The sequence below is a fragment of the Homalodisca vitripennis genome, chromosome 2 (assembly GCF_021130785.1).
Source record: "Homalodisca vitripennis isolate AUS2020 chromosome 2, UT_GWSS_2.1, whole genome shotgun sequence".
Taxonomy (NCBI): domain Eukaryota; kingdom Metazoa; phylum Arthropoda; class Insecta; order Hemiptera; family Cicadellidae; genus Homalodisca; species Homalodisca vitripennis.
The window spans coordinates 190,288,898-190,302,893 of record NC_060208.1 but is presented as its reverse complement, the minus strand read 5'-3'; the positions used below and the strand labels follow the sequence as shown (position 1 = coordinate 190,302,893).

At 33.4% G+C, this 13,996-nt stretch overlaps 1 protein-coding gene across 5 annotated transcripts in view; it reads left to right on the top strand.

Moving 5' to 3' along the window:
- The window catches only part of LOC124355217 (E3 SUMO-protein ligase PIAS2), a 64,826-nt gene that overhangs the window by 19,018 nt on the left and 31,812 nt on the right, over positions 1-13,996 (top strand). For 4 of the 5 annotated variants that reach the window (XM_046806243.1, XM_046806242.1, XM_046806241.1 and 1 more), the window contains exon 3: positions 9,891-10,057. In XM_046806243.1, the coding sequence (XP_046662199.1) occupies positions 9,891-10,057 (167 nt within the window). Of the gene's footprint in view, positions 1-6,314; positions 6,347-9,890; positions 10,058-13,996 lie in introns of all 5 variants that reach the window. The other variant, XM_046806244.1, reaches the window with a different exon arrangement.

The following is a 13,996-nucleotide window of genomic DNA, read 5'->3' as shown; positions in this document are numbered from 1 at the left end:
ACTTCTTGGCCAAAAACAACACACTAATGATACCGCAGCCACCATATTCCCCAGATCTGGCCCCCTGTGACTTTTTCTTGTTCCCGAAACTGAAGAGGCCCCTTGAAAGGACGACGCTACGCCACGATTGACGAGATAGAGACGGCATCGAAGGAGGAGCTGAACAAGATACAAAAGAATTATTTTTTGAAGTGCTTCGAAGATTGGAAAAAACATTGGGACAAAATAGATATTCACGAATAAATAAATAATTTTTGAAAATACACAAAATTCGCGATTTTTTTTTAACACACCTTGTATATGAAAGTTGCTTAGGCCCACTATTTATGCCCAAGACACAAAATAACAGTTAAAGCAGTTGTGACACTACAGAAAGGAAAAGCAATACAGTCAGGTGGAAATTTGATTGTGGCAATTTTTTGAGTTGTAAAAGATTTACTGCAGACAGATTATTTTTCCATTGATAAAACAATTACAGGACGATAACCTTCGCAAATTTCAGCAAAAGATATATGAAAAAAGACAGGTTTGGCAAGGGGAAAAGTCATCTTTCATAAAGACAGTGTGTCTACACACAATTATTACTATGACAAAAAAGTACATAAACTAGGGTATGAATTAAAATAGTTGTAAATGTTAATAAACTATACTTTTCCAATATTGGTTTTTTTTTTGGACCTAGCCTTTTGAAACCTTTTGCGGAGTTGCCTGATGAAACCTTTGGTTTCGAAAGACCTGGTCCAAAAAATAAACTATTGTGGACAAGTATTGTTTTATTAACATTTACTACTTACTATTTAAAAATTTTTCCCAATTGCTCCAAGAGCCGTGAATAAGGTATGAATTATTGGGACACCCACCTTATTCGTCTTTTTCTCCATCAGGCTTTCATCTCTTTCCCAAGTTAAAAATTTTCTCAATGCCCAGAGATTCTCTTCAAACAAAGAATTTACAGCCAATATTGGTTTATATTTTTCTGACTGAGAAATTTCATTTTTGAGATGGGTCTAAGATCAAGGCATTGGTACGTTGCAGAACTAAATGCATTATTCTGGGATACTACATTAAATGGTAAAAACTAATTTCTTAGGTAGGCGGGTAGGCCTAAGTTGTTTCTTTCTATTTAACTATGAAACTTTTTCAAACCATCCTTGTAAAAAATGTAGAAAGCCAAAATGTACGAAGTTCTTTAAAAGCTGTGTAATAATCAATTTAGGTTGTTTATGTTACTAAATGTATACTTTGTAACATTGGTAAGTTATGATAAAACACGTTTGTTGGTGATGAAGTGGGTTTGTCATGGGTTTCAATAATTTCCCACCTTATACAATATCCTACTAAAATGTAACACAATGGTTGTAAATGTCCACATGTTATCCAATTTTGAGGTTTTTTTGTAAGTTTCAAGTGTAAGCATAGTACAGAATTATTTCATTATTTGAGTCTGTTGTATAATCTTAGATATTGTCTGCAACATTCTTGGTTTAAATAGATTCTTATTTCTGGTTTGTCCGGAAAGTAATAGGACTGAGTCTATTTAAAAAAATGTATTTAGCCAATCTTTACAATTCTTTAAAAACTATAAAAATAGGCTCCTTCTGCGTCGATGCAGCGCTACCAACGCGATTTCCAAGCATTGAAGGCGTCACAGAAGACATTCTCCGGAATAGCCTTGAGAGCCGTGGTGCATCCTGCTTGGATCCCCTCTGTCGCCTCAAAATGCTTGCCTCTCATCGGCCTTTTCAGGCGAGGAAACGAAAAAATGTCCGGGGGGGTCCACATCTGTGCTGTAGGGCACTTGCGGAATCGTTGGGATGCTGGCCTTGGTTAGGTAACTGTTCACGAGAAAGGCGGTGTGAGCCGGGGCGTTGTCATGATGCAACTTCCAGTCGGCTGCGATGTCTTGTCGGACCCGGTTGACCCTTCGTTTGAGTCTCTTGAGCACTTCCACGTAAAACTTGGTGTTGACAGTTTGTCCAACAGGAACAAATCCATGGTGGACGATGCCTTTGATGTCAAAAAAGACAATGAGTTTGCACTTTGTATTTGCTCATTCTTCCCTTTTTTTGGGCGAGGAGACGCTGGCGTGTGCCACTCGGAAGATTACCTCTTTGTCTCGGGCTCATACTCAAAGATCCACGACTCGTCACCTGTGATTACGTTATTCAAAAATTGGGGGTCACTTTCACATGTGTTCAAATTTTCTTGGCACACTTCCACTCGCCGTAATTTCTTTCATCTTCGCGCACACCTTGGGCATGTTCAAATGCTCCATCACAATGTCATGAACCACAGATTTCGGTAAATTTAATATGTGGCCAATTAAAGAATACTTAGTCGATGGTATGAGTGCAAAACTTTTCGCACACGAGTCACATTGTTAGTGGTCTTCCAGAACGGTCTTCATCAGCGACCTCTTTCCGGCCCTCCAAAAAGGCCTGGTGCCACCAAAACACACCACTTCTTGCTAAAGCAAGATGTGGGTAAGCCTGTTTGATCATATATCAAATCTCTCTGTCGCAGATTTACTGAGTTTCACACTTAATTCTATCACGTACCTCTGCTCTAACGAACGCTGTATTTTTGGCTTGCACCACTCACAGAAACACGTGAAATTGCCTGTCCCAACTCTCGGAGACAACTGACCAGCCGTTTGTTCGTTAGCTAGGAACGCCCTCTACCAAATCCAGTCGGTGCGCGCACACTCCGAAGTACAGTCGCGGTGAAAGAAAATCAGTCCTATTACTTTCTGGACAAACCCGTTTGTAGAAAATGTACAGTGGTATGGCTGTCACCTTTATAAAAGTATGACTACTGAGATGTAAAAGTTACTGTAAAATACCTTAATCAATAATAAGGTTACAATAATTCATGACAGTCAAGCTTATTAGGGACTCTCTAGATCTCCCATTTCTAACCTCTTCAGCCAATGAAAATCATTCCAACTAAGTTAAGGCAATTATTTTCCCTGATAGGGTCCACAGAGGATAAGCTAATGATATGATACATCGTTTGACTGATCACTCTACAATCTCCTGATTTTCTGTCTGGCTCCATTTTGTTTGCATCAGTTAACATGACCAACACTATTATACAAACCATTTACTCTAGTAAATGAGAATTCTTTGCAAGGACAGGTCATTCCATAAGGTTGTTATTAGGTGCGTTATCAGTAAGTTGATTTCTCTGTTAAATAAATCTCAAATTTTCTCTTAACTTAAATAGACAGAACATTTTTCAGGGATTAACTGGAACTCATTCTCTATTTTTAAATTGAAAGTGGGCTTTAAGATTGCTTTTAGAATTCTAAGTTTTCAGTCCAAGAGATGGTTTATAGGAGTAGAAAAATTAGATGTGAGAGTAGATTACGCCACACTTTTGTCAATACAAGACACTACTCTTTTTTAACACAAATAACACTTAAAACTTTTATGAAATAGGAATATAAACATGTTATGTGAACTTTCTAGCTTGTATTGCTGAGATAACCGTGGTGTCTGGGTTTTTAAAAAGGAGTAAAAACAGATATTTTAGAAAGATAATTGCAAAATGCTACTATGCACTTCAACTTCCCACCCCATTTTTAAAACAGTTATAACTGGTCATTTTAAGATGTCTGGAATATGTGACTCAATATGTAACATTGATTATTAAATGATAATAGAAGTATTAAAAAATTAATTTGTTCTCAATTTTTCAAAGTTAGTTCAAAAATAGATTGAATTCTTTGACACCACTGTATCAGATCTTGGGTGTCACTCAGCATCAATTCAATTAGGGGTAATACTTTAATTGTTTAGTTAAGTAAGTCCCTTATTTACTGAATTATCAACAAATTAACATCTGACAACACTTCATAAAACACCAAGCGGAAACAATGCCAAACGATGCAATGCAACAACAACAATCTCTGTACTTGTTCCCAACGTAATAGAGCCTCAAGTAAACCACAAATAAGAACATAACTGCTGTCACCACACGAGCAAACTAGCTGATAACTTGAAAACAAGGTAAATCGAACGTGGCAGTTAAACTAGATCTAATTCAAGACTAGTATTTAAAGTATTACCCACTTAATATTCATGCACCTTATACAAATCCAATTAAATATGTAACAAAAAATGCAAGGGTTAACAAAACTCTCAGCAAAAATTCAATTTTATTGCTATTTGATCGACTTAGCTAGTGTTTTTAACAAATAAAACAGGCTATATCACAATAATTTACAAGTATATAAAATGTTTTTTATTTCCAGAATATTTTTTTTTATTTGTATTTTTTTGTAAATTTTGAAAGCAAGAAATTTTTTTGTGCAAAACGTAGTTATAATCCATGATATTTGGTGTAGTTTTATGGAAAATCTAATTCTTTATGTGGAAAGTTTTATTTCATTCATATATCTTTATTTTTAAACTTTACTTAAATTTTTTGAAAAACAACATTTGTTGACCACCAATGATGTGAGTGCAGCAATCTTATTTCTATTGTGCAGATACATGCTATTATCAATGATCGTAATGCTATTTTGTTTGTAGTTTTTTAATAGTGTACACTCATTCAACATTGTTTACAGAGAATGTTTTAAATAAAAAAACTATTTAAAATAGTAAAAGGTGAAAAATATGAGTGGAAGGTCTGTGATTTTTGTAGAGATATCAGTGGCAGGACACCCTTTAGTGACTTGTAGCCATATGAAACATACAAATTATTTTATGTTAACCAGTGGTGATTGAAGGATTGTGTTAAGAATCAAGAATCTTTATTAGTCATCATAACATCATTAAAATGCATTGACATCCTCACCAAAGCTTCAATTAAGCAAAACTAAAAAACTAATTCAGCATTTTACTGTCCACTTTTGTATTAAGTCTCAACTCTTATTTCGCAATTTAACTGGATATTAAATGTGGTCATCTTGATTGTTGATTTTACTATGGAAATTTCAAACTGATATTCATTGTAACATTACTAGATTGTGTAGTTTAGAACTGTAAGGAGGATTTTTCATTTTTTGGAATAGAATTGCCCTTAGAGACAGCAGATTTATCTGACTTTCAGCTTTTTTCTTTATGTATTTTATTGGAGAGTGGGTTTTCTCAAGGTGGAATTAGGTAATGCTTTGGCAATAGTTTTTTTTTTCTAGGCTAGGCAGACAGGTGTGATTTATTTTAGTTCAGAATTCCTAGATAAATCAGTAATTCATTTTTATACAAATAAACTTCTATGGATGAGTTATCTTGTCTTTTAACAGAACTTAATATTCCCATTAAATCTAAAGTATTTTATCATTGGATCTTTCATTGCATGTTACATATTTATGAAGAAAAAGAAGTGTCATATATAATGGTCAAAACTCAAGTACATTTTAATTTTATCAGTTGAAGAATTTTTTGTTTTATTAAACAACTAGCAGTTACCAACAACTTTGCACCCAATTTCGTACGTTTTGCCACCAATTCTGATTTTGTCTTTTTGCCATGATCAAGAAAATTTGTCAAAAATGTATATTTATGGCTATTGTAATTTACTCCGGTCTTGGTATTTTTTGTGGCATAGTTGATTTTGCCTTGTTTCCCTGACCGAGAAAATATACATATGTACACAGGTTTGAGAAGCCTATGTATGTCTTTCAAAAGACAACTAAAATGGTTTTTATAATAGTCTTTAAATTTATAGTAAAGGTCTTTAATATTTGCATTACAGTACTAGCCAAGCACTACATATTTAATATTTGCTAAAATGTATAACTAAGAAAGTATATTTTTTTAAATTTAATTTTCCTATCTGGATATTATATTATTCTGTACTTAACAGTGGTTTCAGAAAAGCTTGAAATAAGAAGTGTTACTATCAAGCTTACTCTATGCTTTAAAAACTATAAACGTAAACAAATTGTAAATAGTGGTTAAATTAATTAAACAAATGGTTGTTCTATCATAAAACATTTTTTACATAGAACCGTTGATTACATTAAAGATGTTATTTTAATTAATATTTTTCATTAATGTACTGCAACTTTAGAGACCAGTACGGCATAGCCCAGAGGAATTTTCAAAATAAGATTGGATCTATATGTTAATCTGGGTCTCTTTAACAATGTCCATGTAAAATTTCAATACAATTGGTCCAGTAGTTTTTACTTGATTGAGCAAGGCACACACACACACAGACAAACACCACTAGATTTTTATATAATAGTATAGATTTAACCGAACTACTTATACTAACAGTGGGTGTTTCCTCTTTTATTTTATCATTTTTAGTTTTACTTTCTATTTATTTTGTTTGAGTAACTGGCCCTGTCCTTGTTTCAGTGGTTACTAATACCTAATAGACGGGGCCGAAGGTAAGATCATTTAAATGTATTTTGGGTGAAATGGGACCATATTAACTTGGCCAACTCAGCGTACCGTTTATATTACTTTAAACATTCACTTTTGCTCAGTGTTATATATAACATATCTCATGAACAAATATAAATTTATTTCTGCAGTTGTTTTAATGAACAGTTTGATAGTTTATGCTGCTATTAAGTTATGCTGAATAAGCAAATAATGTTCTTTGGTTTTGTTGGAAAGAGCTATGTTAGTTCTTTGGAGATATTTTCAATGATATTGTGCTGCAGCCGAAAGTTTCAAGTGTCCATTATTGTTTAGTTGTGTGGAAAAAAGTCTTCAGTGTAGTGTGAAGTAGGCTACATTTTACTACATTCAGTAAATTATAATTTCAAAATACTTTGTCTATGTGGTCAGTCAGACATTAGGTATTTTCCAAGTGTCTTGTGTCCTCTTGTATGTGCATTTTGAACTCAATGTTTCATTAAAAAGGCGTTTAAACATTGTATCAAAAACCTATAGTTGTGCTCTGGTGTTAGATTTTGGTGTACCTTTTGACTTCAATAGTTTCTGCGTATCTGTGTCTGTTATTATGTTATTTATTGTTCAAGTCTTTGACAGTGAAGGAAAACAGGATTTTTTTGGACGTTTGCCATTATTTAGTGATACAATACAATCAGTAACATGTGTCATTAAGTTTGTGTGTGTCAATAAGTGTTATTGATTGTGTCGTATCACTGAATAAAGGCAAATATCTAGATAAATCACGTTTCCTTCACAATACTTCCAATTTTCAAAAACAAACATCAAACTTTTGGTACTTCCATAAGTAACAAATATAGCAAGCCAATCAATTTTATGATCATCTATTTGAACTGGACCATATGATAATTTATTGTTTATGTTTAACCTTAACCCTATTATTCATTATTGCAGTAACTGATTATAATCAACCACAATCAAATCCAACTATTATTTCCGTAATTTGTATACTCTGAAAATTTGATGTATTATTCATTTTACCTCCTGCTAAGGCCTGTAATAGTTAGGAATTATTGTACTCAATTCTTACCAAATTGTAACAATTTGTACCAAGTAATTGCTTGGTTATCTTGGACAGTCAGTATTGGCATAAGCTGCTGCATCATGTGTCCATATATTATCAATTTGTTTCCGTCAGTTTTCACATTTGCAGTTTTTATTTATTTTGTCTCTTATAAAGTCGATAGTGAACTGTACAAACAAGTGTGAATTATTGTTGAGTGCACTGTACCATACTACAACAAGCATGTTTAATTTTCCTATTCTTATAACAATGCTTTGTCAGAATGAATGTAGGTTTAAAATTTACAAAGCTTGTATTGGGAAAGTTAAGTTGCATTAATATTGGATAATGTGTTGAAATCATTTAGTAAATTCTAAAAGGGGAGTGTTGTTAGAAAAATCCTAAAGTATACAATCCATATTTAAATTTGTATAAAAGTAATAGGTATGCAATAAAATAAAACCCAGTAGCCAACATCATACTCTCATCAGTAATACAGCAAAGAACAGGTGCAGATATAATAACACATTTAAATTTGTATAAAAATAATAGGTATGCAATAAAATAAAACCCAGTAGCCAACATCATACTCTCATCAGTAATACAGCAAAGAACAGGTGCAGATATAATAACACATTTAAATTAACAAAGGCAAATATTGTTATCTTATTTTTTATGTATTTCATTCTTACTAAAATTGTGTATGTATTTTTTCTTTTTCTATTGCAGTGAAATAAAAATATAATACATATTTGTTTGGTAAAAATAAAACAGAATATATTTTTAATATGTATTAGTACGAAATGTTATTAAAACTCTATACACTTTTGAGTTTTGTTCAAAATTGTTTTTTTTTTTTTTTTTTTTTTTTTTAGCTATACTGTGTGAAAGGCCATGAAATTATAAACATAACTCATTTATAATATTATATTTTTCCGAATAAAAACAAACATGAAATTTAATTTATAAAAAAACTTCTGCTTGCTCACCAACATTACCCAGCCTACTACTGAGAAATGTAAAGTTATTATTCTCGCCTAAAGCCTGTAAGATAACGGTTTTCATTGTCTGCTAAGTTTTCTTCACTTATTGTTATAAATAAGAGACATCAGATAAAGAACAAAATAAATAACACTACTTACTCCATAAACTATTATCAACAATATAGTTCATCAATCTTCTATGCACTTGGCAGCAATACTGGAACCAATAAAACAAACAATAGCTCGTTGCTATGGAAAGATCCAAATATCAAATGGTAATTGAGATATTTTCACTGTGTACTATATTAAATATCGTCTAATACAGATCGGGACCGGAAATTTACTAAATTTTACTACAAGACACATTTTTATTTCTTCCACAATATAATTTAATAGTGAAAGCGCTTTTGATATTAAATTATATTGTGGAAGAAATAAAAATGTCTCTTGTATTAAAACCTTTGGACTTCCATCATGTATACAACATAGAAAATTTACGAGGTGTTTATCGTGTTGGATATGCCGATGCTGCAGCACTCAAAAGGTTTAAATGAAATCGTGCATTTTAATATAGTTTTGCAGTTATTACTAGTAATAAATAAAAGAGTTTCCTGATTTTAATAGTTTTCAAAATATTCGTTGATTAATTTTAGCTTGGATAGCTTTTCTGTCATTCTGTTCCAACACCTTCATTGTCCATTCATTTCCCTACACATTTTCTTGATTTCCTGTTATATACTGATTTCTCAGTTTGGATTATATTCCAATCTGTAACATACATACTTTGGGTTTTATTTCCAATGAATTTGTATTTTATATTTTACGTTATAATATAGGATTTTATTTCGTTAAAAACACAAGACAAAATTTGCAAAGGAAGCATGGACTTTTTCATATTGTAGGAAGCCGCTCTCTGATTTATAAATTGATAGTTTACTTATAACTTTATAAGTAAATTCGTGGCAAGTTTAAGAGAATTTCTCACAATAGGCTTTGTGTTACCAGAAGGATTGAGCTATTGTATATAACTACTAGACATTCAACCCAAAATTTTGATAGTTGAATCACATAAACTTTTATTCAGTGCCTATTATGAATTAATCTTAATAATATTGTTTTTGTAAATAACATTAGACAATTATACCTTTTCAACATTAATAAGATCCAACTGGCCTTGATTTAGCTGCAATTAATCTCATTAAATTTCCAAATCTTCAGAAACAATTGGATACAGATCATGGATCCCGATCTATACAGGTTTTTAATTGTACTCGTATTTTATACTCTTAATCTATTAAGGTTTAAAGAGTCTGTGTTGGGAGCCGATTGAATGATATTTACCAAATTGGTGTGAAGTTATTGATTTCAATTTTTGATTGATCAATTATCGGTGTTAAGTTGTTTATTTCAAATCTGGTTTATACAGAACAGTTGTTTGTGTGAGATGTTGGTTGTTTTATATCCTTCGACATCAAGGGTAGAAACAGCGGAAGTAAAGGGTTGATTTGTGGTACGTTCGTGTTGCAGAACATGGTGATGACATTTAGAGTGTCAGAACTACAGATGCTATTAGGCTTTGCCGGTCGTAACAAGTCAGGCCGCAAGAATGAACTGCAGACCCGAGCTCTGGATCTGCTCCGGCTCAAGTCCGCCCCCATACAGATGAAGATACGGGAATTATACAAGTCCATACAGTAAGTTAAGGACTGGACTGTTCATTTTGTTTAACTTCTTTTGTTGTTATATGTTTTTCCTTAATTCCTTATTGATTTGGCCAAGTTGATATGGTTTTATTTTTAGTTATAAGTTAGTTTTAATTTTTGATTCCTTTATTAGTTTAAGTTATTTTTAAACCGTTAAGTAATTATTATTCTTGTTTTCTCCATATTATTTAAATTCAGCTATCATTTAAGGGGTTTAACCTTAAATATTGATTTCAAAAACTTTTGTTTTGCTTGAGCTTTCAAAACTTTTAATATGGTTTAAACTTTGAAATAACATTAAGTTTATTTTAGTATATTCACATGTAGTTTTATATCCTACTGAATAATATTATTAAGGGTATTGATTTTCCAAAACATTTATTAACCCTTTGAGGTATCAATGAAAATGTGTTTGCTGTTCCCAAAGCATATACACATGTTTATATGTATGTTTATAATGGTTTTTCACCATTATAAAATAATTAAATAGCCCAATAAAACAGTGATTAAATCTTGTGAACCAATTATTGATTACCATGGCTGATCTATAGTCACCTGCCGGTCTCAAAGATATTACCTTTAAATCGCTGAAGTACAATTGTAACGGACGAGACGGGACTTTGGAAATAAGAATCAGAAGACTAGTTGGCCGCAAAAATCTGATTTAATTTAATCTGTCACAATTATTAAAATACTATTTACATTCCCTAAACTGTAATTTTAACATATATTAAACACTCATCAGTGAAACAGTAGGTTAAAAATTTAAGATTTTAGAGGGAAGGGCAAACATGGAGCAACACATTACGTTCGAGTACCGGCGATCAACTCATTCCACGCACATATCTTTTCGCTACAAATTTTGTTAAAATGGTGGACGAGACTCCGTACGGTGCTCCTCTCAAACGATTTACTTGGGCGTAACAAAGTCTAGAAACGATACAGCTTGGCCAGACACAGGCTGGAGTCAGCAGAATCAGCAAATTCCTCAGGCAGCTGCAGCTAAAGCTGCCACGGGTATTCAGGCCACTTCCGCTTAACAACTCAGTTGAGATCAACTAGAATATTCCGAGCAACTATTACTTGGACTTACATCTTAATAAATAAAATATAAATAAATATATAATAAAATCACTGTTCCTTATTTCCTTTTAATAATTAAGGTGACGGTAGATATTTTGTAAGTAATAGTACTTACATTTTACTGTTAGGAACAATCGTTGGTTGGTAATACTACAATATAAATACTGTAGTACTTCACTGGACAATAATAATATTGGCCTCGCAGTGTCAATTGGTTAGGAGCTTTCCTAATGGGCCGTCACACACCCCTCACCCTTAGACCATGCTGTCCTCAGCATGAGGTAACATAAAACGGTAAGTCCAATGTCCAACAGGTTTCCCTTTTTTTTTTTAAATTGATTCATGAATTTTTTTTCAGCTAATCTCAAGTGGTATTAGATATTGAAATAGAAAAAAAAATGTTGGATGTCCTTATCTGGACTCTTTTTCAAAATTAAATTTGTACTAATATAACTTGCTAAAATTAAAAACAAGCATTGTCATTGTCATAGTATATATATTACACAAACACACACATATATGTTATGGTGGTTTTTTCCCAAAATTAAATTTATTTTCTATTTCTTAAAAGAAGAATTATCTAACAAAAATGTATTTAGGAAAGCTCTACCGATTTTACATGTAGACGCACTGTATAAGTGTGTGCGCGCCATACAGTTATATCCGCATATGATGCCTCGGATCTTATGGACAATATTTAAGGACTGGATATACCAGTGGCTGCTGTGCATAGTGCATTATCATGTCACTGATGAATCAAGAATCTGCATGACAATATGATACTCGTGAAATGACTAATGCCATCTATGGCTGCTGTTACATAGTCCATTATCATGTCACTGATGAATCAAGAATCTGCATGACAATATGATACTCGTGAAATGACTAATGCCATCTATGGCTGCTGTTACATAGTCCATTATCATGTCACTGATGAATCAAGAATCTGCATGACAATATGATACCCGTGAAATGACTCATGCCATCTATGGCTGCTGTTACATAGTCCATTATCATGTCACTGATGAATCAAGAATCTGCATGACAATATGATACTCGTGAAATGACTAATGCCATCTATGGCTGCTGTTACATAGTCCATTATCATGTCACTGATGAATCAAGAATCTGCATGACAATATGATACTCGTGAAATGACTAATGCCATCTATGGCTGCTGTTACATAGTCCATTATCATGTCACTGATGAATCAAGAATCTGCATGACAATATGATACTCGTGAAATGACTCATGCCATCTATGGCTGCTGTTACATAGTCCATTATTATGTCACTGATGAATCAAGAATCTGCATGACAATATGATACTCATGAAATGACTCATGCCATCTATGGTTGCTGTTACATAGTGCATTATCGTGTCACTGATGAATCAAGAATCTGCATGACAATATGATACTCGTGAAATGACTCATGCCATCTATGGCTGCTGTTACATAGTCCATTATCATGTCACTGATGAATCGAGAATCTGCATGGCAGTATGATACTCGTGAAATGACTCATGCCATCTATGGCTGCTGTTACATAGTCCATTATCATGTCACTGATGAATCGAGAATCTGCATGGCAGTATGATACTCGTGAACTGACTCATGTCATCTATGGCTGCTGTTATATAGTGCATTATCATGTCACTGATGAATCAAGAATCTGCATGGCAGTATGACACTCGTGAACTGACTCATGTCATCTATGGCTGCTGTACATAGTGCATTATCATGTCACTGATGAATCAAGAATCGGCATGACAATATGATACTCGTGAACTGACTCATGTCATCTATGGCTGCTGTACATAGTGCATTATCATGTCACTGATGAATCAAGAATCTGCATGACAATATGATACTCGTGAACTGACTCATGCCATCTATGGCTGCTGTTACATAGTCCATTATCATGTCACTGATGAATCAAGAATCTGCATGACAATATGATACCCGTGAAATGACTAATGCCATCTATGGCTGCTGTTACATAGTCCATTACCATGTCACTGATGAATCAAGAATCTGCATGACAATATGATACTCGTGAAATGACTCATGCCATCTATGGCTGCTGTTACATAGTCCATTATTATGTCACTGATGAATCAAGAATCTGCATGACAATATGATACTCATGAAATGACTCATGCCATCTATGGCTGCTGTTACATAGTGCATTATCGTGTCACTGATGAATCAAGAATCTGCATGACAATATGATACTCGTGAAATGACTCATGCCATCTATGGCTGCTGTTACATAGTCCATTATCATGTCACTGATGAATCGAGAATCTGCATGGCAGTATGATACTCGTGAAATGACTCATGCCATCTATGGCTGCTGTTACATAGTCCATTATCATGTCACTGATGAATCGAGAATCTGCATGGCAGTATGATACTCGTGAACTGACTCATGTCATCTATGGCTGCTGTTATATAGTGCATTATCATGTCACTGATGAATCAAGAATCTGCATGGCAGTATGACACTCGTGAACTGACTCATGTCATCTATGGCTGCTGTACATAGTGCATTATCATGTCACTGATGAATCAAGAATCGGCATGACAATATGATACTCGTGAACTGACTCATGTCATCTATGGCTGCTGTACATAGTGCATTATCATGTCACTGATGAATCAAGAATCTGCATGACAATATGATACTCGTGAACTGACTCATGCCATCTATGGCTGCTGTTACATAGTCCATTATCATGTCACTGATGAATCAAGAATCTGCATGACAATATGATACTCGTGAAATGACTCATGCCATCTATGGCTGCTGTTACATAGTCCATTACCATGTCACTGATGAATC